Source organism: Callorhinchus milii, unplaced genomic scaffold (genome assembly GCF_018977255.1).
Source record: "Callorhinchus milii isolate IMCB2004 unplaced genomic scaffold, IMCB_Cmil_1.0 Scaffold2, whole genome shotgun sequence".
NCBI lineage: Eukaryota > Metazoa > Chordata > Chondrichthyes > Chimaeriformes > Callorhinchidae > Callorhinchus > Callorhinchus milii.
The window spans coordinates 94,395,363-94,422,482 of record NW_024704743.1 but is presented as its reverse complement, the minus strand read 5'-3'; the positions used below and the strand labels follow the sequence as shown (position 1 = coordinate 94,422,482).

General features: G+C 42.9%; 1 protein-coding gene across 18 annotated transcripts in view; it reads left to right on the top strand.

The window, feature by feature from the left end:
- dtna (dystrobrevin, alpha) overlaps positions 1 to 27,120 on the top strand; it is a 119,784-nt gene that overhangs the window by 19,134 nt on the left and 73,530 nt on the right. For 4 of the 18 annotated variants that reach the window (XM_007887989.2, XM_042332634.1, XM_042332630.1 and 1 more), the window contains exons 1-5: positions 9,406 to 9,448; positions 11,938 to 12,005; positions 17,927 to 18,007; positions 18,711 to 18,924; positions 24,187 to 24,272. In XM_007887989.2, the coding sequence (XP_007886180.1) occupies positions 9,411 to 9,448; positions 11,938 to 12,005; positions 17,927 to 18,007; positions 18,711 to 18,924; positions 24,187 to 24,272 (487 nt within the window). In that variant the 5' untranslated portion in view covers positions 9,406 to 9,410. Of the gene's footprint in view, positions 1 to 9,403; positions 9,449 to 11,937; positions 12,006 to 17,926; positions 18,008 to 18,710; positions 18,925 to 24,186; positions 24,273 to 27,120 lie in introns of those variants that run through there. The other 14 variants (XM_007887988.2, XM_042332631.1, XM_007887984.2 and 11 more) reach the window with 7 other exon arrangements.

Here is a 27,120-nt window from a genome sequence, read left to right as displayed (position 1 = left end):
GGGCATTCCACTCCGAACAACTCTCTGTAATAAAATTCTTCTTAATCACCCCTTTTGCCTTGCGAATTGTTACCCTCCAGTCACTGGGTTTTTAGAGAATTAATGCAGATAAAAGGGTAAAATGTTCTATATCACAAGCACTGACATCCTTCAACTCAGAGGGCATGGAATGTCTCCCACCCATGTGAATGCAAATAACCTTTTGTTGTTCTCGATAATGCAAATGTTGCTGAGGATGCTACAGAGGTTATTTTCTACAAATATTGTAACACTGAATACTTTATACTCTAGAATACCCTGCTGTTTATTGGTTGTGGGTTATCTGTTATTCTCTATAATTCTGCGTATGCTATTATTTGAACAGTATGAGCAAAGGTTCTGTGCTCGGGTAGATGAAGTACAGAGTGTGAAACAAACTGTAAGCTATTAATGCACTTCAGTGATATTCTGCAATTAATTGCAATGGAACAAGTCCCTGTATCAGGATTCAATTTCTGGAACCTTTGTTTCAAAAAAAGCTAGTTATTTCCTGCTTAACCCATTAATCTGCACAGTCTTTGCTTTATTTAAGTCAGCTTCCAAATTCCTTCCGGCTCTTCGACATCAAACTCTCTTCTGATGATCAAAATGGTTTGCTAAACCCTGGAGTGTTTTGTTTGTCCTCCTCTCTGCAGCAATGGCATTTGCGGGGGAGGTGATTTACCATAATTCTGAGAGGAGTCATTGCCACCTACGCTGCCTGAGTCATCTGCTGGTATTACATTGCCAGTTCTCAGAACCTGATCATCTGAATCCATCTCCTCCGTCTCTCCGGTGCCCTTTATACTGTGGGAGGCAGGGGCAGTCATGGGAACCTTCAGATTCAACCACAGTAGCAGTTTTATCAGCTTGCGTAGTTGTGTTTGCTCTCTTTTTGAATCCCTGCAGGGATCTCTCCAGTGCTGGGGAGGACCTGACATGCTGAGTGAGAATTTTCTATGGTAATTGTCACAGCATTCCAAGCAGTTCACACAAGATTACTCAAAGCTGATGTGCTCAAATCTCTTTTACCTTCAACAACAAACTCAAGGGAATTTGAACTCCAAGCTTCTCCCGCTACATGTTAAAGTGGACTGCTGATCCCTTACTTCAGGATATCCTGCCAGAGTCCTTGTTTATTTTCTACAGTTGTATCGAGAAATGCTCCACCCAGAAGTACATATTTATGGCATTTTGAATTGTCTGGGAGCCAGGTATTTGGATCATTGGTTGCTCAGCAAGCATGTGTTAAACCCCTTGAGATGTCAGATGTGAAAGGCGCTATATAAATATAAATTGGATTGTGTTTCATTTGAAGGCTATGTTTTATACTTCAGGGCAGACTGAATCAAGAGCGAACGATGCCTTTATACATCAGTGCTACAGTTTGTACCTCGGCTGACTTCACCAGCCCAGTGCAGATTACAAGAATATTAGAGAAAGTTAGGGAATCTTGGAAATTAAAGGTTGATTGGGATGAGTTGTTATCTGCCAAGTTTCTTATGGCCTCAAATCTAAAATGAGCCCCGTTTTCATTATAAAGCCCATGTTCATCCAATGTGACAGGTGACATATACAATTTAACACGCTCATCTGGTCCAGTATCTCACAAAGCATAAAAAACAGCTGACTTCTGTAGCATCAGGTCATTGGGGGATAAAGCGCAGAAACCCAAGAACCTGGCAACCAGGAAACCAGCCATGATTTAGTGCAGAATACCAGCTCCAGTATAGAGGAATCCATGGGAGACCCATGCTCTAAAAGAACCCTCGCTCAACCAGACCCGCTGAGCATGTACTAGTTGTTGTTTTCTCCAAAGTGAGTTGTCACTTCATTGACGAGAAGCAAATACTTTTTATTGATGAATCTCTGTTAAAAGTCTTTCAGTAAAAATGGCGTTCACCTACAAATACACAGTAAATCCTATGAAGTGCTTTGAGACGTTGTCCTGATATGAAAGACGCTCTATCGAAGGCAAATTTATTTTTATTCGTCTATCAAATAAAATGTTATCACATTTGTTCATCATCAATCTCTTCTTGGAACACCACCGACCTTACAAACTGTTTCGTAGTGAAAGGCTGCCAGTTGTGTTATGCCTAATCTACATTTTGGTATTGTTCCAAGTTAGTGTTATTAAAAGGCGGGAAACAGCATTTACGTTTCCTTCTCTGAAGTCGTATTATTCCAGGAGTTCATGGAACGGGTGCAATTGTAAGTAAGCCCAATGCACGGAATTAGCTTTTTAATGTTATTAAAGAGTCACTCACAGAACTGGCCCTCGAATAAAATTTTAAAAATAGTCAGTCGACGGTTCAAGACCTTTTAAGAGATCATTTTTGAGCAGATGCCAAATCCATTTGCAGCATATACATTTATATTGCAGCAGGAGAAACTTTCTCTTCCCCACTTGCCCCGATGGTTTTACTTGCATCTTAAACCTGATTTAAATATATTGTGCTTTTTGTTTGTATGGATTTGCCACAAGTAAATACGAGTAAGGAAAACCACTGGGGGCGAGGTGGGTGGTGGGAGATGTATATATATATCAATATATATCAGTAATCACCCTAGCATCATTTCCAATTACACAATAAGCATTTAATTCTGAATGCCATAAAATTGTTATACATTTGGATATCTAATTAAATACAAACATAGAATTTATGAATATTGAATAAAATAATTAAACAAAAGTAGAAACATGGAAAGTTTTACTGTGAATAATAATCCTTGCATTTGATGTAGCACTTTATCATGTTATTGCAACGTCTTAATGCGCTTCACATGATTTACTGTAAAGTATAGGGATTGTGTATTCTGTAGGTGAATGTGGCTGCCAATTTGTGCACAGCAATATCTCACAAACAGCCACAAAGTGAATGACTATTTTTTATCTGCGGGATACTTGGCTAGATCACTGGGGAAAACTTCCTTCACTTTCCAAATAACGCCATGGGATATATAGCATCCACCTGAACATTTTTGGCCATTGCCCCACATCAGACAACTTTCTAAGATCACGCTTTGATCTAAGTGTTATGGGGATTCTTCAATCTACTGAATTTATTCAAGGCGTATGATAACTTAGTCACTCTCTTTAGGACATTGATGATGTAGAAGGTTAAATAAACATAATAGAAATGCTGTTGACTGCGTGTGATAATATTGTTTTTACCTTCACAACGCTCACAGGCTTAACTAAGCACTCCGAGATACTGCCTCGTGTGGAAAGTGTTATATAAATGCAAGTTCTTGTCGTTGCTGCTGGTGGCAGCTTTTTTCGATTTTTAAAATAATGTCACATGGTGATAATCCTCAATTTATAACAGTTGGTTACTGACTCACCCATAAATGGAACTAATCTTTCAATTTTTACAATCTGCCAGCCACGTGAGCAGTTGAGATTATAAATGAGTCAATAGTAACAAAACAAATTTATTTTTGTAATGAGTATTTTGCCATTGATGTCTGAATTGTAGTCCTGATACTTGTGAGCTAAATGCACAATCATACTTTCAGATTCTTAGGCCTCAGATTGCATTCTCCATCTGAAGTCTATCTATTGTATTCTGCTACTTATATAATAATCCTTGCATTTGATACAACATCTGTAACATAATGTCCCATAGTAATTTAGTGGCCATTGCAGGCAAGTATAATGACAAATGTGGCAGCCAATTTACTCAGAACAATGTCCCACAAGGTGGTCTTTAAGTGAATGACCATTTATTGGGGAGAATTGTTGTCCAGGAGTTGGGGGGGCTGGAATGGACTCCTTTCTCTTTTCATGTAGTGTCATAGAATCTTAGACTTCAAAACAACTTTGCTTACAATTGATCTTCTCGCTTTTTCTCCGCACAGAAGACTTGTCTCTGGCTCAGGTTAGTCAGATGCTCTGATTTGTGTTAGCAAACCTCCTGGGTCAGCCACCCCCAAATTTTTTCTCAGCATTGTTTTAGCCTGTTCCTGGTTTGTATCATGTTAACTGTACTTCTTTAATGGTGCACTACACTGATTTTTGTTACGTGTAATTAGAGCTTGTATTTTTGTATTATCTTTTCACAAGAAAACGTCTTGAAGTGCTTCACCGCAATTATGGTCCACAATAGTGTTTTTTTTGTACGCAAATGCGGCAGCTATTTTTCACACAGCAAGGTCCAATAAAACAGGTGAATGACAGATTTACATAGATGATTGTTGGCCAGGCCACCCAGAGAAATGCCTTTCACTTTGTCATGGGATCTTTAACATCCACCTGAAGGGCAAACTAGCAAACATAGACATTAGTTATTCTCAATTTATTATGCATTCTGACAATATGAAGCTATTGTGCATGGCACTGTAATTCCAAGCATATTCATTGAATTCCATTTAGCTTTGCTTACGATTATGGATCATCATTTTGTTTTGTTCAATTTCAGCATAATGAACATTTCCATATCTGTCCCACTGATTCCTTTACTGATTTTCATATTCTTATGCTACAAGTCTGATTTACTGTTGAATATTGGTATGAACTTCAAAGCCGGGCGTGCAAAACACACAATTTATACCATTGTGGCTGCACTGAAAAGCTCAGCTTCATGCTGAGTGGGGTGGGGTGAAGCTATGGTTTGATGCTGTCACATTTATGCACGATATTCTGGGAGAGAGATTAGGTAGGGTTGGGAAAAACCCACAGATGTAAACCCCCACAGTCCAGCAGACAGATGGGTGAATTACAGATGTTGATGTAGTTTAAATTGGTCGTGTGGAGTCAGCCTGTGCTGTTGGGTACATACGTTTCAGAGCAACAATCCTGCAATTAGCAGTGTTTGTCCTGAAAGGACTGAAGGCCTGAAATTTCAGCCAGTCTTAACCTGTAAAACCATTTTGTTATAAATGTTAATTCACACAGAATTGTGGAAAATGATAAAATCCAATCTTAATTTGGAAGCTGGTTCATTTTAAGAACTGTTGAAAATCGGCTTCCAAATAAAATTAAGATTGAATTGAAGAAGTTTCCACCATTGTGGCCAATCATAAGCTTCTAAGAGAAAATTGTCTTAAAGACTCCAACTCAGTGGAATTTGGAGTCAATAGTTTCTAGGGGTTGGGAAAGTATTCTGATACTGGAGAAGCCGATACTCCTCAGTCGTTTTGTTCAATTCACTGCGGATGCACTTGACATTACTATTGCCCAAATGCATGGAGCGCTCGCTTAATTTGAGCGGATGGAGGATATGTGAAAAAGTGTTAGAAAATCCAAATAAGAGACACTCACTCGAATGGATCATATTGGTTCTTTAATACTCAGAATCCCAATGGGTTAATACACTCGGTTAATTTCCCGTAGGCACGGCCATCGTCCCAACTACCTACTAGTTATAATCCTACTGGACACATAATTTCTGTGAGTACCATGGCCACCATCCCAACTATCTACTAGTTACGGTCGTACCAGACTCCTAATTTCTGCGAGTACCACGGCCACCATCCCATATATTTACTAGTTATGGTCGTACCGGACTCATAAACACGTCAACTGCCGAGTGTATTAATTCAGAGTATCCTGCTGAATCCCAAATTGTTAGAAAATAAAATCAGCCAAATCTGAAAGAAAATAACGTTAATTCCGTTAACCAGATATCCCCAGTCGTCAAACCAAAGGCCTGTGCAATCAACAGATCTTATAACAGAACAATACCACTGTAGATATCTCGAGTTCAACACTGTGTCTTTACAGCACACAAGCTTGATTCTTCATGCTTTCAGTCTTCTTGCTTACAGCTTTCAATCTTCCATTTGATATCCTCAGTCTTAGTGTTTCTAGCTCTCAGTCTTCCATCTCTCGTACCCTTGTCTCCACAGCCCGGGACGGCCCCATCTCCCGTACCCTTGTCTCCGCAGCCCAGGACGGCCCCATCTCCCGTATCCTTGTCTCCACAGCCCGGGACGGCCCCATCTCCCGTATCCTTGTCTCCGCGACCCGGGACGGCCCCGTACACAAAGTTATCGGAACTCTTATACCAATGTTCGTCCAATCATGGTGCGGACATTAGATCACCTGTCGAAATCATACTGGGTTCACTTGAACACCTCAAGGGGTGTACGTGCCTCAGCCCACATACACATTGTCCTTAAGACCCCTGTTATCTGATGCTTGTTATTTTGTAAGGTGGGATCATTAGTACATTCCTTTTAAGTGACTGGTTATTTCTTATCAGTATCCCTAGATGGTACCAAGGCCCTCTAGTTTAAGCAACTTGCTCATTAGTTGCTATTCTTGAGGGTTGCCTTCTGTCACTTGGCAGGCCCTGTCAGAATCTAGCGACTTATTGCTAAGTCGAGATCCTGTGTCGACCGGTACCTTGGACCTTTATCTCTGTGGGCGTGTTGTCAAGAGGTGACCCCCTGCCCTTTTCCAAAGCTGTCCTGTTATTCTTTCAAAAACAGAGAAAACCAGATGAGTCCTATACCATGACTGTCAGTCCAGTTGCCCCCCACACTTAACTTAAAAGTTAACCCATTCACAACATCTGTTATGATTCTAACATTATACAAAAAGTGTATATTCTAACAAAAGGGATTGCGATGTGTGGCACATTAGGGATCAGATATGTGACAGGAAAGAAGGAGCCTGGTGTCACATGTAGTCATGAGGTCTCATGCATCCACAATGTCTTTGTCACATTGGAATGGGGATATGAGGTGGAAATGGCCACATGCCCAGCTATGTCATGTGATGCCTCTATCAGCACTTCATCAGGTGCATTAGGCTCTTCAGCTCATGGCTGTGGGATGTTAGCCTGGCTCAGTTGATTCACCTGTGAGCCAGAAGGTTGTGGGTCCAAGCCCTATGTGGGAACTTTGATCTCATTGTCTGGCTGACTCTCCCAATACAATGCTGGGATGAACTGCTTGGCACTATTGTATACAAAACAAGAGAAGGTGTCCTGGCTGTCAATCCTCATTCTCATTCATGACTGATTGTGGGACATTGCTGTGTGCAAATTGGCTGCCACGTTTGCCTATAAAATACAGTCAATGAATAAATCCTGTGAAGCACTTTAAGATTTCCTCCCCCTGTGAAAAGCGCTAGATTAAATGCAAGGATTATTATTTTTTGTTATTAGTTGCTAACTGGGTAGATGAGACACTTGGCATCTCCTCAGCTGATCAGCAGGGTAGGAGTTGTTTGATCATCTCATTGGGAGCTATGGGAGGGATATTGTGCTAACCCTTTCATTGCTCCAATCATTTTCCTGCACTAGCTGCAGCAGGAGAGGTGCCAGCAACTCCAGAGGGGGAACTTCAACAGTGAAAAACTGTTTCAAGTGGCCTCTAGTCCCATGATATATATAGATCTCCAGCAAGGTTTGGGAACCCAAGCCGGCAGCCAGCCACAAAGCAATCCACTCATGATTATTGTCCTTGAGAGGGAGGTAAGTGGGATCTTCTTGGAGCTGAAATGGCTGTAAGGTGAGGTGTTTGGCAATGGAACGGTGAAATTGAGTCCAATCCCTCTGCGTTGATCTTGCTAGTCTGGTTCCTGAGCCAGGCAGTCTGCACTCCTCCAGGGCACTGCTGGTGATAGACCAGCCAGCCTGGCTCATCAGCAGGACTTGGAGGAGCAAACTGGGAGCATTTTACTTTTCAAACTTGTATGATAATAATCCTTTCATTTGATATAGCGCCTTATCACGTCTTCAAGACATCTCAAAGCGCTTCACAGAATACACTGTAAAGTAAATTGACTGTATATTGTGTGGGTGAAAAATATAACCTAATCTTTTAACTCTTTCAGGTTACATCTTCTGGGACTTTGATTTTCTAGTTAGGTTTATCAGACGTGGACTAGCTGCCACAAACCGATGCAGACTCTCCCAAATCACTTCATGCATACCCAGTTTCTCTGTTCCTGATGACACATTCCAGTAATTTGCCCACAATTGATATTAAACTCACTGGACCACACAATTAGATCCCATTATATATAATGCGGCGGTTTGCTCCATAATATGATCCCTGCTCCCCATCCTGTGTTATAACGGATTGTGTGATGGTACCATGTTTGGTTGGCATTCCTGCATCATCAGGGACTGGTGATGTTGCCACTGACTTCACAGCATGCTCCAAGCCGAGCCAATCGGTGGTGACTGGTTTCACGAGCGTTTCCAGCAGTTGCAGGGATCCTGCTAAAGTCTGGAGGCTTTCTGCACCTGCACATCAAGTGCAGGAAACCAGACAGAATCTGGGCACACTACATGTCAGGTTTACTATGTAGGTCCATGATATGCCCGCATTGTATATGGACCAGCAGTATGGAGAACTGTGACTTTGGCTGCTTGATTTGTTCCTTCCCCCCTTGAATAATGGTGTCGCAACAACAACAACTTGCATTTACATAGCACCCTTCAGGCTATGTAGCATTCCAGAGCGCTTAATCTACATTTGGTGGTGGGGACAATGGTATCAAGATTTCCAAACCCAGAGAACTTCGGAAGGTTATAATAATGCTATAATAAAGGTTATTTTGCTTCACGTACTTCTGTTAATATCCTGTGGTGAAAATAATCCGGACCTGGAGATGTGTCTACCTTCATTGTCACTAGTTTATCTCACACAAACCACGGAGCATGTCAAGCTGCATTTGCACAAACCTGCTTACTTGGTTTGCAAAGGTAGACTCACAGCTTAGCAAAAACTACAACATTTTGCCAACTTCGTGAAATTTTGGCTGAAAACAAATGTTAAAACAGTTATACATTCAATTCTTTACATCATGTTTTTGCTGCTTTTTTAATACAAGCTCTTATTTGTTATGGAAATTTATTGAGATGAAATGTTTTGGTTCTGAAAAATACTTTATGTAAGCTTAGAATTTGTTTTGAAAGGAAAGGGCAAGAGAAGTTGAAATGTACCAAAAATGGCTGCCAGTGGATCAGGAAAAGTTGTGCTCCTCTGATTTGTTTAGATCAAAGTTTTAGATGTTGACAAATAAAGCAAACAACCCTGAAACTCTGGGATGTAGCTGTCAACTAGTCTTTGCTGAAGACTGGTTGCGTACAAGATATGACAACACTCACCGCAGACAAGCTAAGACTGTTCAGTTCTGAAAGGTAATGTCTCAGAGGGAAGATTATGTATGGGATTGGGAAAGTAAACTCAGACCAATGCTTTCAGGTGAACCACGACAGCAGAACAAGAGAACACAGGTTTAGGGTTCACTCCTGCAGATCTAAACTCCTCAACCTCCCTGGCTGTCCCTCAGACTTACCGAACCAGAGCGCAATCTAGGTGTCCGGATCGACCCCCAGCTGTCCGTCCTCCCCCACATCTGGTCCCTGATCAAGATCGCCTTCTTCTATCTCCACCACATTGCCCGCCTCCAACTGTACCTTCCCCAAATGCAGCCAAAACCATCGTGCATGTGGGGGACCTTCCTGTGAGTAAATTGACTGCCATGTTTGCTTACGAATACAAAACCACTGCACTTAATAGCAATTATTAAGCAAAGCACTTTGAGACATTTCAGAGTTTTAGATGCTGTATCAAATGCAGTGTCACTGTGAAAATTAAAAGGATGCAAAGTTATTAGAAAATGAGATAGCTGTGTCAAAGCAAAATGCCCATAGTTATGCAGCTGAGCTAAACTGCAACAACAACAACAAGATTCCATTTATAGAGCGCCTTTCACGTCAGGAGGACGTCCCAAGACGCTGTACAGTTGGGTAAGGACCCGAGCAGGGGGGAAATGGTCAGGGTGAGGGGAGGGAAGGGAGGGAGTGAGGAGGGGGTAGAGAGTCGTGAGGGGAGCTAAAGGCACGATCAAAGAGAAAGGTCTTGAGACCGGCCTTGAAGGAGGAAAGGGAGGAGGCGGCGAAGGCACTGGGGGATGGAGTTCCAGAGCCTCGGGGCTGAGAGGCTGAAGGCCCGGCCACCGATGGTAGGGCGGTTGGGGCGGGGGATGTGGAACAGACCGGAGCCAGAGGAACGGAGGGTACGGGCAGGTAGGTAGGGGGATAGTAGGTCAGAGAGTCAGGAGGGAGCAAGGCCGTGAATGGCCTTGTAGGTGAGGATGAGGATCTTGAAATCGATCCTCTGGGGGATGGGGAGCCAGTGGAGGCGAGCGAGGGTGGGAGTGATGCGGTCCCGAGGCAAACCTGGTATAGTAGAATCTGGGATCATGAAATGATCAGTGTTTCAATCAATCAGTTCAAGATCCTGGTCCTCACATACAAAGCCCTCCGTGGTCTCGCCCCACCCTACCTTTGTGACCTCCTAACCCCCTACCAATGCGCCCGTTCCCTCCGCTCAGCCGGCTCTGGCCTGCTCCACATCCCCCGACCCACCCGCCTCACCATTGGTGGGAGATCCTTCAGCCACTCTGCCCCCAACCTCTGGAATTCCATCCCCAGTCACTCCACCTCACCCCCTCCTTAGCCTCCTTCAAGTCCCGCCTCCTCTTCGACCATGCCATCGGCCACCCCCCTTCCCCTCCCCTCCCTTGCCCTCCTGACCCCAGCTCGGGTCTGAAATGCTATACTCTGTCCAGCGCCTTGGGACGTCCTCCCGATGTGAAAGCTGCTATACAAATATAATCTTGTTGTTGTTTCTAAGTGCCATTGATGTGGGTGGTTTATTCATAGAGGTATACCTGTGTGTGTGATTTCACCACATGATATATAATGTGATCGAGTCCTTTAACATTCTTAATGTCTCCTCATACTATAGTTTGTTCCAAGAATAAACAATCAAAATGTATGTTTCCAAATCTTTTAAATTATAATATGGTGTCAGTTTTGAAAGCTGCTAGGGAAATATTCAAACAATGATAGGCAGAAGGAAAATTCCATATCCTCAAAGCACACATCATTTCCAGGCTCCTGGCATGGCATGCACTGAGATACTTATACATTTTATGTGGGAGAGAAATTACATGGTGCATATTAATCTTTCACATATTTCGCATTCCTTTCATGAAATACAGCAACCACGAAGAACCCATAACCTAAAAGGTGTGTATGTGTTGAGTCAAATGGGGGTGGGAGGGGAGGGGAGAAGCGTCTTTGTCTAGACTTTTCTTTCCTCCCCTCGCACACGCCCTATTCTTTTACCTACCTTCTCTTCTGAGATTCACACACTATTATCTGATCGAGAAGATGGACAGCTTTAACCGGTCTTGACCTTTGTCATTCATTATTAACAGCTAGGACGTATAGAAGAGTGATTTCTTCTGACTTTTTTTGTGTTTTTTTTAAATTTACATTACTGCAGTGTAATTTCTTCATTAATGACTCGCAGCTTTCTTCGAATGTCACGGTTTTATCTCCTAGCTATTTTTTNAATGTTTTAAATCGAACATTTATTTTCTCCTGTTGAAGAAGCTTTTTGCTTCTCTTGGCTTTATCTTACCTCAGATGAACCAGTGTAATCAGCATGTGGTAAACCTAGCCACACTTTGCCACTTCAATCCCCTCTGCTGCCCCCCAACTTGTGCACAAGTCAGTGAGTCATGTGTGTTGCTGGGGGCAGGGATGGGAGCATGTGTGGATAGTTTCTGGAGGAGAAATGTACCGTTTTGTGGGATAGTTTAACATTTGAAATGGTATAGGGTGGATTTTGTGAAAGAAGTATTTGACGTAGTCTCAGGAATGTCACTCCAATGCCAACTATTTTCCTTGGGTTACCTTAAGTTGCCATGAAGTGTGTGATGTACTTCCAGTTACTGGAAGGATATTTCCTTTCAGATTAATTAAGAAATCAATTTTAGAAATACCACAAAATTGAACCTCATAATGTGTGCTGTGTTTCCCACTGTCGCAGTACAAGTGGGATGTAAAGGTTGTGACATAGCTGCATGATGTGCAGTAAATATGCGTTTGATGATATGATACAAGCCCATGACCATCTCTTCATTCCACTGTCCTGCAGAATGATTGAAGAACGTAGGAAAAGAGAAAACAGCATGGCAGAGAGAAGGCAGCTGTTTGCAGAAATGCGTAAGTATTTTGTATGAAGGCAGAGCTTCTGTTGCTGGAGGGTGGGTGGGGGGGAAAGAGGTAAAATAAAAAAAATGTAGGCTGGGTTCATTATTTCTGTTGAGTATTTTAAATGAGGAGGTAATGAATCTTTGACCACATTTACATTATTGCTGTGCAGTTTCTTGGTCCGTGACCCACAGGATTCCTTCAATGTCACAGTTTTATCTCCTGTCTTTTTATGTTTTCAATCAAACTCATTTAGTTTGCACTTTTTTTTCCAACTATTGCATTTTGTTGGTTATTGAAATATAGTGCATTATTAAAGCTGTGTGCATTTTGCCCTTCTCTGTATTATATTGCATGTACACCTCAGAATTTGTTTTCCTTCTCCAATTTTCCGCCTTTTGTTTTGAAGTTAGTAACTCCTTGCAGGTACAGTCCCAAGTGCAACTGTACCTCTCCTGTCTAGCCATTGTTTGTGAATCTAACTGGTCAGTGTCAGCCTGGCTCATCAGGTAGCACTCTCTCCTCTGATTAAGAAAAGTGATGATTCAGGCTCTTTGTTGGATCTTGACCTCATTGTCTAAGATGACACTTTAATGCAGTACCGGAAGAGCGCTGCAAGGTCAGAAGCTTTGTCTTTCAGTAGAAATGCTTAACTTAGGTCCTAAAGAAAAAGGATATTGTCCTGGCCAACAATCCCCAGATTAATATGTTATTCCCCTCATGACTATCTCTTCATTTCACTGTCTTGCAGAATGATTGAAGAACGTAGGAATGTGTAATTGCAATGTGCAAATGGCTGCTGCATTTTCCTACAAAAATGCCACTGTATTTCACAATATTTATCTATGAACACTTTTTAAAAATTTCACACGATGAAATACTGTAAAAGTAATCAGCATGTTTAAGAGTATGCAACTACACTAAGTTCTAGATATGTATGCCACCTGCACATAAAAATGTTCCTGTGTCTGGAGTGGGATGCACCCTGTCTCCCTGTACTGCAGGGAAAGTATCAAGCAAAGTTAGCGTGAGGAAAGGCTTGGGAGTTCTTGAGCATGTCTGGGTACTGCTAGAGTTAAACCAGCTAAAAGTGCATATCTTATCATTGAGAACATTATCTGACAGGCTTTACCGCTGCTTGCCCAGCTAGCACCAGCCTACGATTAGGGCTTTGGTTTGCAAGGTTAATAATAATAATCCTTGGATTTGAAATAGCACCTTATCACATCTTCAAGACGTCTCAAAGCGCTTCACAGAATATACTGTAAAGTGAATTGACTGTATATATTGTGGGCTAAACGCGACAGCCGATTGCACACAACAGTTTCCCAAAAACAGTTATGGATTGAATGACCAAATTATTATTATTTATTTATTTTGAAGGGATTATTACCCCTGGAACAGCAATCCACCAATCGACTAACAACCGGGTTCCTACTTACTGCTAGGTAAACAGAGGCGTGTGGAGAAGGAAATTAGCCCAACATTTTTCCCTACCAGGAAATCGAACCCAGGTCCTCTCACTTGCGAGGCAAATGCTCTAAGCCACTGATCTACAGGCAGAGGGCGAAACCTTGGGCAAGTTTCCTTACTCCACACGCCTAATAATAATCCCTCCAAAACCAAAAACAATAATAAAATTAGTCATTTTCAATCTATGACTGTTTGTGGGACATTGCTGTGCGCAATTGGCTGCCGCGTTCGCCCACAAATATACAGTCAATTCACTTTACAGTGTGTTCTGTGAAGCGCTTTGGGACGTCCTTCCGACGTGAAAAGCGCTATATCAAATGCAAGGATTATTATTATTATTATTATTACAGGAATCCTTAGGAGCCAAGTGGGAAGAATTCCTTCTCCCAGTAAGCAATCTGCCCTTCCAAGTCCTGCTGATGAGCCAAGCTGGATGGTCTGTCATCAGCAGTGCCCTGAAGTACTGCGAACCCGCCTGGTCAAGAACTGGACGACTGAGACTCCCACCGTGGAGTGTTGCTAAAGTCCAGCTGAACAGTCAGATGCAACTGTGATTTAACTCCTTTATCAGCATCTCTGATAATGATAATGCAGCACTATTGTTGGAATGCCTGCTGTGATTCAAAGTCTCAATATGCAACCTTCTGACTCAGAGGCACAAATGTTACCAACTGAGCCAGGCTGACACCTACTGGATAGTGCAATACTTTGTACAGCTCAAGTTTCTGTGACACAGCAGACTGATCAGATCCTGGATTCAGTGCAGAGGATAGCAAAGAAGCTGATGTCCAATGATATAGAGATAAGCTGTGCAGAAAGACTAGCTCTTCAAATTGATATGTGTCTATGAGGGAACCTTATAGAGCTATATAGGATGCTTAATGGGATATAGAAAATAAATCAAGATCAATACTTTCAGATACGGCAGGTTAAAAAGGCATCAGTTCAGTGTTGTGAAAGGCAATTTTGCTATTGACATCAGGGAGTATTTCTTTAAATAGAGGGTAATCAACTATTGAAATGGATTACTGGGGTGAGTGATAGAGGCCATTAAACTGGACTCATTAAAAAAAAAGGAGCTTGTTGCTGTAAATAGGAAAAAGTAGTGTTAGCATTCTGGAATGATGAAATCTAATGGGTCACAGGACCTTCTTCGTCTGATTCCCTCCTGTGAATTGTACAAGCCTTTTAGTCAGATCCCAGACTTTTGCATCAGATTTTTAAAAGCAAAATGATTCAGCTCTATAAAAATATCCTTTAAAGAGACCGGCCAGCTGCTTTGTCCTGGAGCATGCAGGCACAGCACATGCACTTCCTTCAAATAACTGTCTATGATCATCAATAAATCACAATAAATAAATCATTAATCACTCCAGTCACAGCAGAAGCTGTTTTTGGGTAATTAAACTCAAACAGGTAATTACTACTCTGAAGATTCGCGTCTGACATTGGTGACCCCATTCACACGCTGGACACTAGCAGCTCGCAGGCAGCTGTCTGGCTGTGGGTTAATATTTTCCCGCAAGGACGTTCATATCCCGAACACAGAATGCCTCCCAATTAAAAACAGGAAAACATTAGAAATGCACAGCAGGGCTATCAGCTTCTGAAAGAGAAGCTGACAGAAAATAAACTAAGAACAATACTGTCAGATTTGGCATGTCAAAAGGGCACTAGTTCAGTGTTGTGAAGGGCAATTTTGCTTCTGACATCAGGGAGTAATAATAATAATAACAATAATCCTTGTATTTGATATAGTGCTTTATCATGTTTTCGAGACGTCTCAAAGCACTTCACAGAATACACTGTAGAGTAAATTGATTGTATATTTTGTGGGCGAAACACAACAGCCAATTGCACACAGCAGTATCCCACAAACAGTTGTAGATTGAAGTGACCAATTTATTATTATTTATAAGTATTTCTTTAAATCGAGAGTAATCAGACTGACACAGTGGTATCACTCTCGCTTCTGAGTCAGAACATTGTGGGTTCAAGCCCCACATCAGGACATGGAAACACAAAGTCTAAGATGCCATTCCAATGCAGGGCTGGGAGTTTGTAGCATTGTTGAGGTGCCACCCTTCAGATGAGGCTTTAAACCTAGGTCCCAACTGGTCACGTGGCCAAATGTCTCCCAAAATAAAATTGTTTACTCACTCTATGGCTGTTTGTGGGACATTGCTCTGCACAACTGGCTGGCGCAGTTTGGCTGTGATTCCCGAGACGGAAATCGAAAGTGTGGCATGGCTTCACAGACATCAACATTGAAATGGTGTTGAGGGGGAGGGAGAGGGAAAGCAGAAGGTTGGGGGGTGGGGGTGGGAGGACAACATCTGTGACACTTATGGGTACATTCTGAAATGATGCATAACGAACTACGCATGGCGGACCCCGAAGTCTTTGTTCTCTTGATCTGGTTCAGCACGTCTCAATCCGATAAAACTTGCATCTCCAGCCCAACCCGTTTCTGTTCTGCTGAAGACTTTTCAACAAAAGCATTAACTTCTTTCAGATGCCAATTGATATGCTGTGCAGATCCAGCTTTTTCTCTGTGTTGTTTTAACTTTATATTTTGGCAGTCACGGTTCTTCCTTCATGTATATACCCAGCTCCTGTGCTCTTGGTCGTATCTGTCAGGGAATGGTAATTTACTATACTTTTCCTTGGAACCAACTGGCAGTAAATAAAACAAGCCTTTGGAGCCTGAGCCTAGAAACAATTTTAAGTGAGTGAGTGTCAATGCTCTCTCTGTGAAGCTGTTGCATGGATCACTGCAAACAGATGGAGTGTGTACAGCACAAACATGTGCAAATCTCAGATTTCAAGCACCTGCAATATCAGTCCCATGATCTGTAATGATCCCGTGAAACATTACCAACAAGGAACAGGGTCCGGGGTGGGGGAGGAGGATGCTGATCACTGAGCAAGTTGTGTGTAGGGGGGAGGGGTTTGCGGAGTGTGGCGGAGAGGAGATAACAACAATCACTGGGAGAATGATGGAAAGGATACAGATAGCTGGCTAAATGAATAGCAAGTGGCTGGAAAAATGATCTTTCAATACACTGCCCGAGTGGGTCGTTTGTTGGTAAGAGCCCTCCTTGCTCTATCAGGTTTTATGTGGAGTTCCTTTTATACTCTATACATCACATGCAGGCTAGGTTACACCAAGGCTCTGCTCCCCTGACTACCCGCCTCTTCCCTTCACAAGCTGGAGATGCAGACCATCCAGAATGATCATGTCCTTTCCCGCATTACCCTATCAGCCTCATCCTCACCTGACTCCACTGACACCCCATCCCAGCAGAAGGTTGAGTTCATGATCCTTATCTTAATTTTAATTGCCTCCATGGTCTTGTCCCAACACTCCTTCTACCTACTCAACCTTAAAACCCCAGCTGCACTTCGCTTAGCAGGCACTGGCCTGCTCCATTTTGCCCAGCCCCTTCATCCGGGCTTTCAGAGTATCTGTCCCTATTTCCTGGAAATCCATCCGAGAGTCCTTTAAGTTGCCACTTCCCTCATGTTTTAGGAGTCCTGTAGCTCAGTGGTTAGAGCACTCGCTTTGCAAGTGAGAGACCTGGGTTTGATTCCCGGCAGGGCAAAACCTTGGGCAACTTTCCTCACTCCACAAGCCTGATAATAAGTCCTCAAGAAAAAATAATAATAATTTGGTCACTTAATCCACGACTGTTTGGAGGACACTGCTGTGTGCAATTGGCTGTTGCGTTTCGCCCACAAATATACAGTCAATTCATTTTACAGTATATTCTGTGAAGAGCTTTGAGACGTCTAGAAGACGTGAAAAACACTATATCAAGTGCAAGGATTATTTATGTACTTTAAGTTCCACCTTAAGATCTTCCTCTTTGATCGTGCTTTTGGCCATCCCCCATCCGCTTGGCCTCTATCCCTAGCTCGAGTGCAAACTTTAAACCGTCCAGCACCTTCAGATATCCTCCTGTGTGAAAGGAACTATATAAATGTAAGTTTGTACCTCACAAAATAGGAATAATTTCTCACAGTGTTAGCCTTTTAAGAGCAATGTCTTAAATGCAATATCATGCAGAGTTGATGGAAAATGGAAATTTAGTCTTAAATTTCTTCTAGTACGTTTTACAAATGTTTGCAATTTTGTTGTTCACTTTACGAGTTCAGGAAGTTTGTTTTGTTAAATCAGCTTCTGGTCTGACACTCGAATACCTAGCTCGGTGCTCAGAAGTCTCCCAACCCAAACTTCTGAGTGTTCCACACGTATCTACGCAAATGGCCCCAGAAGATCGAGAGGATGGGGTGAATTCTATCATAGGCTCAGTCCTGGGAATAAACAGGGAGGCATTTTCTCATTCCTTGCTTTCTTATGATTTAAATGGCACTTTGGTAAATGTCAGCTATTTGGTTTTTAAAAGTTGTGGCTTTTTTTTNCAGAATTCAATAACTTTATATTTTGCTCAAATCAGGTGCTCAAGACTTAGATCGCATTCGTTTATCCACCTATAGGACAGCATGCAAGCTCCGATTCGTACAAAAGAAGTGCAACTGTAAGTACATACATAGATATATATATCATTCCATATTGTACTAATGTGTCATAACATATCAATTGGCTTTCCTCCACTCAAGCACACTCCCACTCTCAATCTGATAACTAGGCCCCAACCTATCTATGCAATCTCCTCTAATTTTCATTATTCTAGCCTACTGCTCGATCCTCACTCTCTCTATCCAACCATCATTCCGAATCACACAACTAGGCAATTCGCAGCTAGAATAGCACGAGGTGTACTACAGTTGGCCTTCGTGCTCCCTGAGTTAGGAAAGTGAGAAAACAGCTGGTTTCGAGACTCTGTTTGTTTATCTAACAAAAGTAAAAAAAACATGGATATGTGAGTGTGGGTGAAGATGGGATCAGGCTTGGCTGTGATGTTCCCCACCATCCATGTTCACACATGAAAATCGGATAGTGGTCCAACGTACTCAAAGCCTGTTGGCAACTACTACTGTTGTGTGAGAGGAGGGGAGAACATTGGTGGGTGGTTTGGAAGGGGGTGATAGCAATTCTTCTCTGATGGGCAAGAAAAGATCTCCCCCTCTGTATTTGGGGAGAGAAAGGGAGGTCATGAGCACCAACTCATATACACTGCTTTTTGATATGATATTTTGCCATATCAAAGCCACAACACTGAACTATCTACTTTATGTTTTATGAAACCATGACTTTTCTCTCTCTCTCTTCTGGTCTAGTGCACTTGGTAGACGTTTGGAATATTATAGAAGCATTCAGAGAAAATGGACTGAACACAATGGATCCAAACACTGAACTCAGTGTGGCTCGTTTGGAGGCAATCATTTCCACTGTGCTTTATCAACTCAATAAGCGAATGCCAACCACCCATCAGATCAATGTAGAGCAGTCCATCAGCTTACTGTTGAACTTTCTACTTGCTGTCTTTGATGGGTAAGTTTTAAGGTAGTTTGTTCCTCGGCATCCTGCAGATTATGGCCTGATCCAATGGGCCTTTTTCTTTTACAATTACATGACAGCAAGGAATACAAAGGAAAAGTTTTGTTCCGAAATCTTCCTTTTACTTACTTGCTTGGTCCAAGGAGGAGTGGTGATGGCTCAACAGTCAATCCAGTGAATGTCTGAGCCACTCAGGGTAAGAAGGTAGCACGGTCGATCCAAGGTGAGCAAGCTGATCTCACCAGGAAGAGTATGCACAATCCCTCAATTGATCTGAGTGCCTCTTTATTGTGGAGAGGAGAAATTGCCAAGATTGGCCACTCATTATACAGCAACTTCCACTGGAACGGAGGAGACTGGGTGTCCGCTCTCATTGTTTTCTCTCCCCTGGGAATGCAATAACATGCTGACACTCCTTGAAGTTCTCACATGAATAATGATCGCTTGGCACAAGATGGTGACTGGCACCATCTGGTGAGCAACCTAGGCGTCAAGTTCGACCCACAGCTGTCCTTCCTTCGCCACATCTGGATCCTGACCTGGACCGCTTTCCTCCACCTCCGCCACATTGCGCCTCCAACCGTACCTTACCCCAGATGCAGCTGAAACATTTGTCCATGCATTCGTCACGTCCCAACTCGACTTTTCAAACGCCCTTTTTGCCGATCTCCCCAGCTCTACCATACACAGGATCCAACTGATCCAAAACTCCACTGCCCTCATATTCACCCATACTAAACTCTGTACTCCCATCACACCAATTCTAGCCAGGCTCGACTGGCTCCCGATCGCCGAACTGATCAATTTCAAGATCCCCACAACTCATTTTCAACTCCCTTCATGCTCTGAGATCTCCCTACCTCTCCAACCTGCTTACCCCCCAACCCACAGCCTCCTCTCGACTAGCTCTGGCCTTCTGTATGTCCCTCATGCCCTCCATTCCACCATTGGTGGATAGGACATCAGCGACTTAAGTGAATTATCAAAGTGCCCTCAGTGTCTATGAGATTATGATCCCACCCAGGAGGGAGATAGCACCTGCAGGAGCTGGGTGGGAGCGACATAGAGAAAATTGAAGTGGCAGTCATGGGGTAAATGGTATTCTCTCGCACTTGTTTTATTTCCTCTCATCTGCACAATCCATGTACACTGCTGCTGTAACAATCCTAGAGAAACAAGAAGTGTTGGAAGTAAAATGACAATCTTGAGCAAAGAGTTAAAGAGGGTAGCATAGTGCATTTGTTTTACAGAACATTTTTAATCATTTATGTGAGTAGATAATGTTGTAAAGGGAAAGTATCTCACTTCAGTTCAGCTGTTGCTTGTGTACCAGTAAGAAAAAATGTGAATGAGAGTAATTTGTCGAGACTCCAATTGGAACAAAATTTTTCTCCCTTAGACGATAAATCTGCATTACGACTGACTGCATCTCTTGAAGTCAGCACATGGAAGGAAAGCTGAGCGTAAAGATTTTGTAGCTGTGAATATTTGATAACCATGGCATTGTGATTGACTGAATAGTAATCAGTTAGCATGAAAATCACATTTATTCCGAAACACTGCTCTGGGGAAACCAAAGGGAAAATGTGTTGATAAGGAAATGTTCATTTTTACAGTTTTTACAGTTATTTGGCTACCATCTCCTACAATGAAATTGTAAGAATTGGCCATTCTATTTTATATACAAACACAGGAACAGGAGTAGGCCATTCAGCTCCTTGAGCTTATTCCACTATTCTATTAGATCATGGCTGGCTAATTTGTACCTCAACTCCATTTACCTGCCTTTTCTCCATATCCCTTGATATCCTTACCTAACAAATATCTATCAAACCCAGTCTTAAAAATTTCAATTGATGCACCTTTTAGGGGAGAGAATACCAGAAATTTTGTGAAAAAATGGTTTCTGGTTTCATTCCTAACCGGCTTAGCTCTAATTATATTATTATACCTCCTCGTTCTGGATTGTCTCAATATCTACCCTAGCGAGCCACTTCATCTCCTGAAGTGCAGAGAATACAAACCAAGTTTATGTAACCTAGCCTCATTATTTACCCTTTTCAACCCTGGTATCATTCTGGTGAATCCCCAGGCTTCCTCCAACCAGCAGATCTCAAGTAGAAAGGAGAGTAGCAGGAAGTGACTAAGAGATATCAATATGTGTACAGGTATAAAAGGAATGGCCAGATACTAGCGATTACACAGCGAAGAACAACAAGACTGATATTGTTAGAAAATGAGCAGAGACAATAAATAGGGACACAGAGAAGTGAGTTTGTCCTGATGTAGATTCTCTCCTGTCATTTCATGAAGCTGCAATAACTGATGTCCCAAGTATCAACCTTCCTCATTCATAATGGTACTGGGTGAAACATCATATGTATGGGTGAAATGATTGTAAAGCATTCTTGTTCCTAAGGTAGACTTTACCTGCAATCCTGTGAAAGCTTTTGAGACATTTTGATGACGTGATGATATCAAATGCAAGAATTATTATCTTCTAGTACAAGATTTTTTAAAAAAAGTATGAAAACCTAGTTTTATAATGAAACTTTAAAACATTCCACAATCTTATTCCATTACTGAATTCAATGGGCCTTCTGTGTTGGGATATTACTACCTACTGTGGAGTCCTGTAACTCGTGGTTAGAGCGCTCGCCTTCTAAGTGAGAGGACATGGGTTCGATTCCCAGCAGGATGCAATGTTGGGCAAGTTTCCTTACTCCACATGCCTCTGCTTACCTAGCAGTAAGTAGAAATCCGGTTGTTAGTTGATTAGCGGATCGCTTTTCCGGGGTTAACAATTCCTTTTTTTAAAAAATAATTTGGTCACTCAACCCATGAATGTTTGTGAGACACTGTTGTGGGCAATTGGCTGCTGCACTTCGCCCACAAAATATAGAGTCAATTCATTTTACAGTATATTCCATGAGGTGCTTTGAGACGTCTTGAAGATGTGATCAGGCGCTATATCAAATGCAAGGATTATTACTTAATTCAAATCTGAGTCCTAATCTTCTGCAGTTTAGCAAATAAGAACCAGTCAAATGAATCCCTGGACCAAGTGGGATACTTAATGAGTTTACGCTTAAACGTGCTTAGTTTTAGTCTGTTCAACAGTAGAATGTTTTAATTGCTTTTTGTAAAGCATGCATTTCAGTTCATCTGCAGAGCAGCCGGACTCAGTCTCAAAATGTGTTTTGCAATGTCCGTCATGCATGACTCAACCGCAGCTCGCAACCGAAAGACGCAGAGTCTTGGAACACTGAATGCTGCAGTGAATAGTGTCTTATTTATTGTCTTAGTACGAAATGTGTCAATTTCGATTTTCTAAAACATGAAATGTGAAATTTCAGCAATTACCCTTTTTCTTATAAGGAAATCTGTTAAAAAAAAGACCACAAATAGACCCTCGTTTCCCAAATTATATTGAAATGTTTGGAGGGATGCGCTGCACGAGGATCAATTTCAGGATCATTGCATCTTTGACCGTGTCTTCGATCACCCTCCTTCCACCCCTGCCTTTCATGGCCTCGCCCCACCCTACCTCTGTGACATCCTAAACACCTACCAACCCGACCGCTCCCTCCGCCAGGCAGCAATGTTCAGTCACTTAACTGTCTATCAGTGAAACTTAGTCATAGAAAAAACAGATTCACAGGAAAATGTTTGAAATTCGCTGTGGACCATCAAGACCAGAAAGTCACCTGATTGAATCTGGGCTCAGTTAGCTGATCTCAGGCAGGGGCTGCGCTTTTGGCTTCAACACCCCCGGGTTAGGGAGTGAGAAAAGAGCCAGCACTCCTGATTGCTATGCAGAGACCCCAGCTGGAAAGTACATATGTGTAGTTGTCAGCTGAGCATCAACAACAACAAGATTACATTTGTATAGCGCCTTTCACGTCGGGAGGACGTCCCAAGGCGCTGGACAGAATACAGCATTTCAGACCCGAGCTGGGGTCAGTGGGGAGAAGGGAGGGGAAGGGAATGGGAGGTGACTGATGGCATGGTCGAAGAGGAGGGTCTTGAGGCAGGACTTGAAGGAGGCTAAGGAAGGGGGCGAGGCGGAGTGACTGGGGGATGGAATTCCAGAGGTTTGGGGCAGAATGGCTGAAGGCTCTCCCGCCAATGGTGGGGCGGGTGGGTCGGGGATGTGGAGCAAGCCAGAGCCAGCTGAGTGGAGGGTGCGGTCGGGTTGATAGGGGGTTAGGAGGTCACAGAGGTAGGGTGGGGGCGAGGTCATGAAGGGCAGGGATGGAAGGAGGGTGAGCGAAGACACGGGTCAAAGAGCAGGGTCTTGAGATGGGTCTTGAAAGAGGTAAGGGTGGGGGGAGGTGGAGGGACTGCAGGATGGCGTTCCAGAGACTGGGGCCAGAGTGGCTGAAGGCCCGCCCGCCAATTGGGGGGCAGGCGAGGTGGGGGACGTGAAGCCAGCCGGAGACCGCTGAGCAGCGGGCGCGGGCAGGTTTGTCAGGGGTTAGGAGGTCGCAGAGGTAGAAGGGACTGTGGGATGGAGTTCCAGAGGGTGGACGCTGAGGCCCCGTCCATCAATGTTGGGCAAGCAAGGCAGGGGACGTGAAGCAGGTCATAGTTTGCTGAGCGGAGGGAATGGACAGATTGGTAGGGGGTTAAGAGGTCACAGAAGTAGAGAGGAGCAAGGCCGTGGAGGGCTTTGAAGGTGAGGACCAGGACCTTGAACTCCTCTGTGTGATGCAAAGCCACTGGAGTCGGGCAAGGATGGTGGTGATAGGGTCATGGAACCTGGTGCGGGAGAGGACACGGCTTGATCTGAAGCCTATGGAGGGAGGAGTTGGGGAGGCCGACAAGCAGGGAGTTTTCGTCGTCAAGCCTGGATGTTATGAAAGCATGTACGAGGGTCTCGGCGGCCTGCGGTGTGAAACAGTGGTGGAGCCAGGTAATGTTGCGGAGGTGGATAAGGCAGAGCAAGTCATGGCACGGATGTGGGGTAGAAAGGATAGTTGAGGGTCAAACAAGATGCCAAGGTTCCAGACTTGCCATCATTGAATTTGGCTGTTATATGGCTGGTCCCAGTGGATGGGAAAACACGTTCAGGAGAGAAGACGGGTAGGTGAAATGTTGGAAGGGTCATTAATTGTGGAAGCGTCTTTCTCTTGTTTGTAACTGATGCTACCTTGTATTTCTGGGAAACAAATGTATTTTTGTTTATTTTATTTTTAATGCAAGGTCGTGACTGACACCTTGTCTAGCAACTAACTCTTTTGATTAATGTTTCAGAGAAGGCCACGCCAAAATATCAGTGTTCGCTGTGAAAGTGTCGTTAGCAACAATATGTGGTGGGAAGATCCTGGATAAGCTGAGGTGTAAGTATTTTGCCTACAGTCTTGTGATGTAATGCTCCAGTTATTTTAGTTCATTTTGAATCTTTTGCCCTTTCACAGCCGCTTGTCTCTGCTTTCAGACAAGTAGAACAGACAGTTTGCTTCCTCCCACAGCTTCAGGAGCCCTCAATGCTTTTATCTAGGTCATGCATTTCTGTGACCCTCTAAGCCTTTCAGAATGTAATCAGGATGTAAATTTGCATCAGTATTCCAGCCAGTGGCCGTGCAAAATCCCCAGTCTACTCTTTTACGTAAGCTGCATATTTCAGTGCAAGATTTGGAGACGAGGAATCTAGAGAACGCCTACAAATATGTAGTCTCGACACTTTACGTTAAACCCTGTGAGGCGTTTTCAGATGTTTCGACGGTGTGATAAAAGCCCTATACCAAATGCAAGGATTGTTATTATAATTTATGCTGTTGAATTTGAAATAACAGAACGGTAAGTGAGAGGTGCTCCATAAATTGGTCAGCACTGAGAAAAGGGGGTAAATATTCATGGTGTAACGTCTTTGAGACGTCTCAATGACGTGATCAGGCGCTATATCAAATGCAAATGATGTAGAAATGAAAAGGATTCAGATCGCCATTATTTCCCACTGACACGCTACCTGATGATGAAGATCTATTCTGACTAATGCCATGTTTATCTTACCTCACCACCTGTGGCAGTCCAACCTCTGAAAAGTGGACTGCCTCTTGTGGCACTGGTTTGTGGATGGCACTGTTTTGTGGCTGTGGGCAGCGTGAGCAGGTACACAATTTTTGCAAATTTTTGCCGACCCTCTCCAGTGGTCATGATGGGGGAGTGAAATTAATAACTTTGATTGTCATCGGGGACGTGGGATCTGTCCCATCACATAATGAAGGTCTTAGACAGCAGTAGACTATTGGTCCATCTAGTCTACTCACCAAACTCCCAAAAGAAACATCCACTTTTTGGAAACCCTTTACAGTTCCTTGTTCCACATGCTATGGTCATAGTTTGGTTTCCTATCACCAAAACTTCACAGTAGGCCAGATATAATCTTGCCAAGACCTTAGTGTAAACTTGAACTCTGCAGCACTGACAAACGTGGGGGGAGGGAGTACAGAGCTGCTTCTGTCTGAATGTTTAATGTGCCGTAGCTCTCCTGATAGCCATTTGGATAATGGCACTACCCAGTGTACAGTACCACTGAGCCTTAATGAACAGTAGATTCTAGTCTGAATTAGTTGATTTAGTTGAAGGGAATTGGTGCCTTAAACAAGGGGAACAATAGGCGTTCAATCACTATCCAATGCCCTCTGCTGACAAGTTAATGCTTGTGGATGTCAGGCTCAGTTGTGAAACTGTCCACGATGAAACAGCCTGTTGTCAATCGCTGCCTAGGATCACTGACTGAGGGATCAGAGGGCAACTAGAGAGTGTGGAACTAAACCCCAACAAGATTTAGTGTCCTCAAGGAGGGCGAAATGAAACCAATAAGGCAGCCAGAATACATTATTCATTGGAGATGTGCAAAGCACCACAAATACGATAGGGGAACCCTACTATAATGCCCTTCATTTTAGCACCACTTTGATTATGAGGTAGGCAATGGACCCTGGCATTTTGTGATGTCAAAACATTGGAGATGCTGATATTGCGAGAATAGCGTGAGGAGGTCAGGGATTTTGCCGACCTTGCAATGCACAACTCAGTTGACTTGTTTTTCTGCACACACACAGACACACACACACACAGCATGCCCTTGTAACATCGCTGGTAACGCTGCTTTGCACCTTCATTTATTACACAGGTATTGCATCGAAACTTTCTGGACCCAAACAAGTGCACTATTAGTGGGGCTCTCCTACACTTGCTAAAAAAAAATTCCCTTGTCAAAGATGAGACAGATATTTTAATGCTTCTTCATCTTGTTATAAGATCTGATTTTCTTTCGAATGTGAACATGCTTGAAACTGCTCAGCTGTCTTGTTCGCACATTTGTAGCATACCCTCAGTTAACTTAATTCGATCCGATTCTCTTTAGCTTTCAATCTACCTGCATTATGTGTTAAATCAGTGGTAAAAGAGTGACTTGTGATCATACTGTGATACAGAGTTATTAGGTTTAACCAGATTTGTTAGGTGGCTTTCTGCCATCAGCCATTGGATTAATATCTACAATGAACACTGTGGGAACATTCTGGTTTTGTTTGTGTGTGATTTCAGCCTTGGCTTGGGATGCACAGCGTGCCAGAGTAACCATACACTCGGTGCCAACACAAAATTGCACATTTAAAAATAACCTGTGGGTACTCAAAAGATAGATTTATTCTATCCTGGGACATGTTGGCAGTGCAGTAGTAGTGCAGAATGTTAAAAATGCAGTGCCCTTTTTTTCCCTTACAGTTGACAGTCTGAATTTTTCTTGTAAATTCTTGGCAGCTCTGTGAATATTTCCACCATCTCAGTGATCAACATTTCGGCTGACATTTCTGATCATTTGGCTCATATTTTTAGTTGAAATGTATTTTGGAAGCTTTATAGACATTAAACATTGTTCTTTTTGGTGGTTGTTTCAGCACTAAATTCCAGATTTTTACAATCATTAATGAAGAAGATTCTTAATATTGCAGATATCATATTTGTCCCAGTATGGAAGCATAGAGCTCATTAGAATGAATGTAGTCTGCTTTACATCCAGAGCAGAGCGATTTGCAGCAGTGTCATCCAAAAGTAATGGATGTTTAGGATTAAGGGAGTACTTTTCTACTAAATACATCTGTTAACAAAATGCATCTATCACTCAGCTCAGGATATAAATATATTCATTCAGTAATCTCACATTGCTATAAAAGCCTG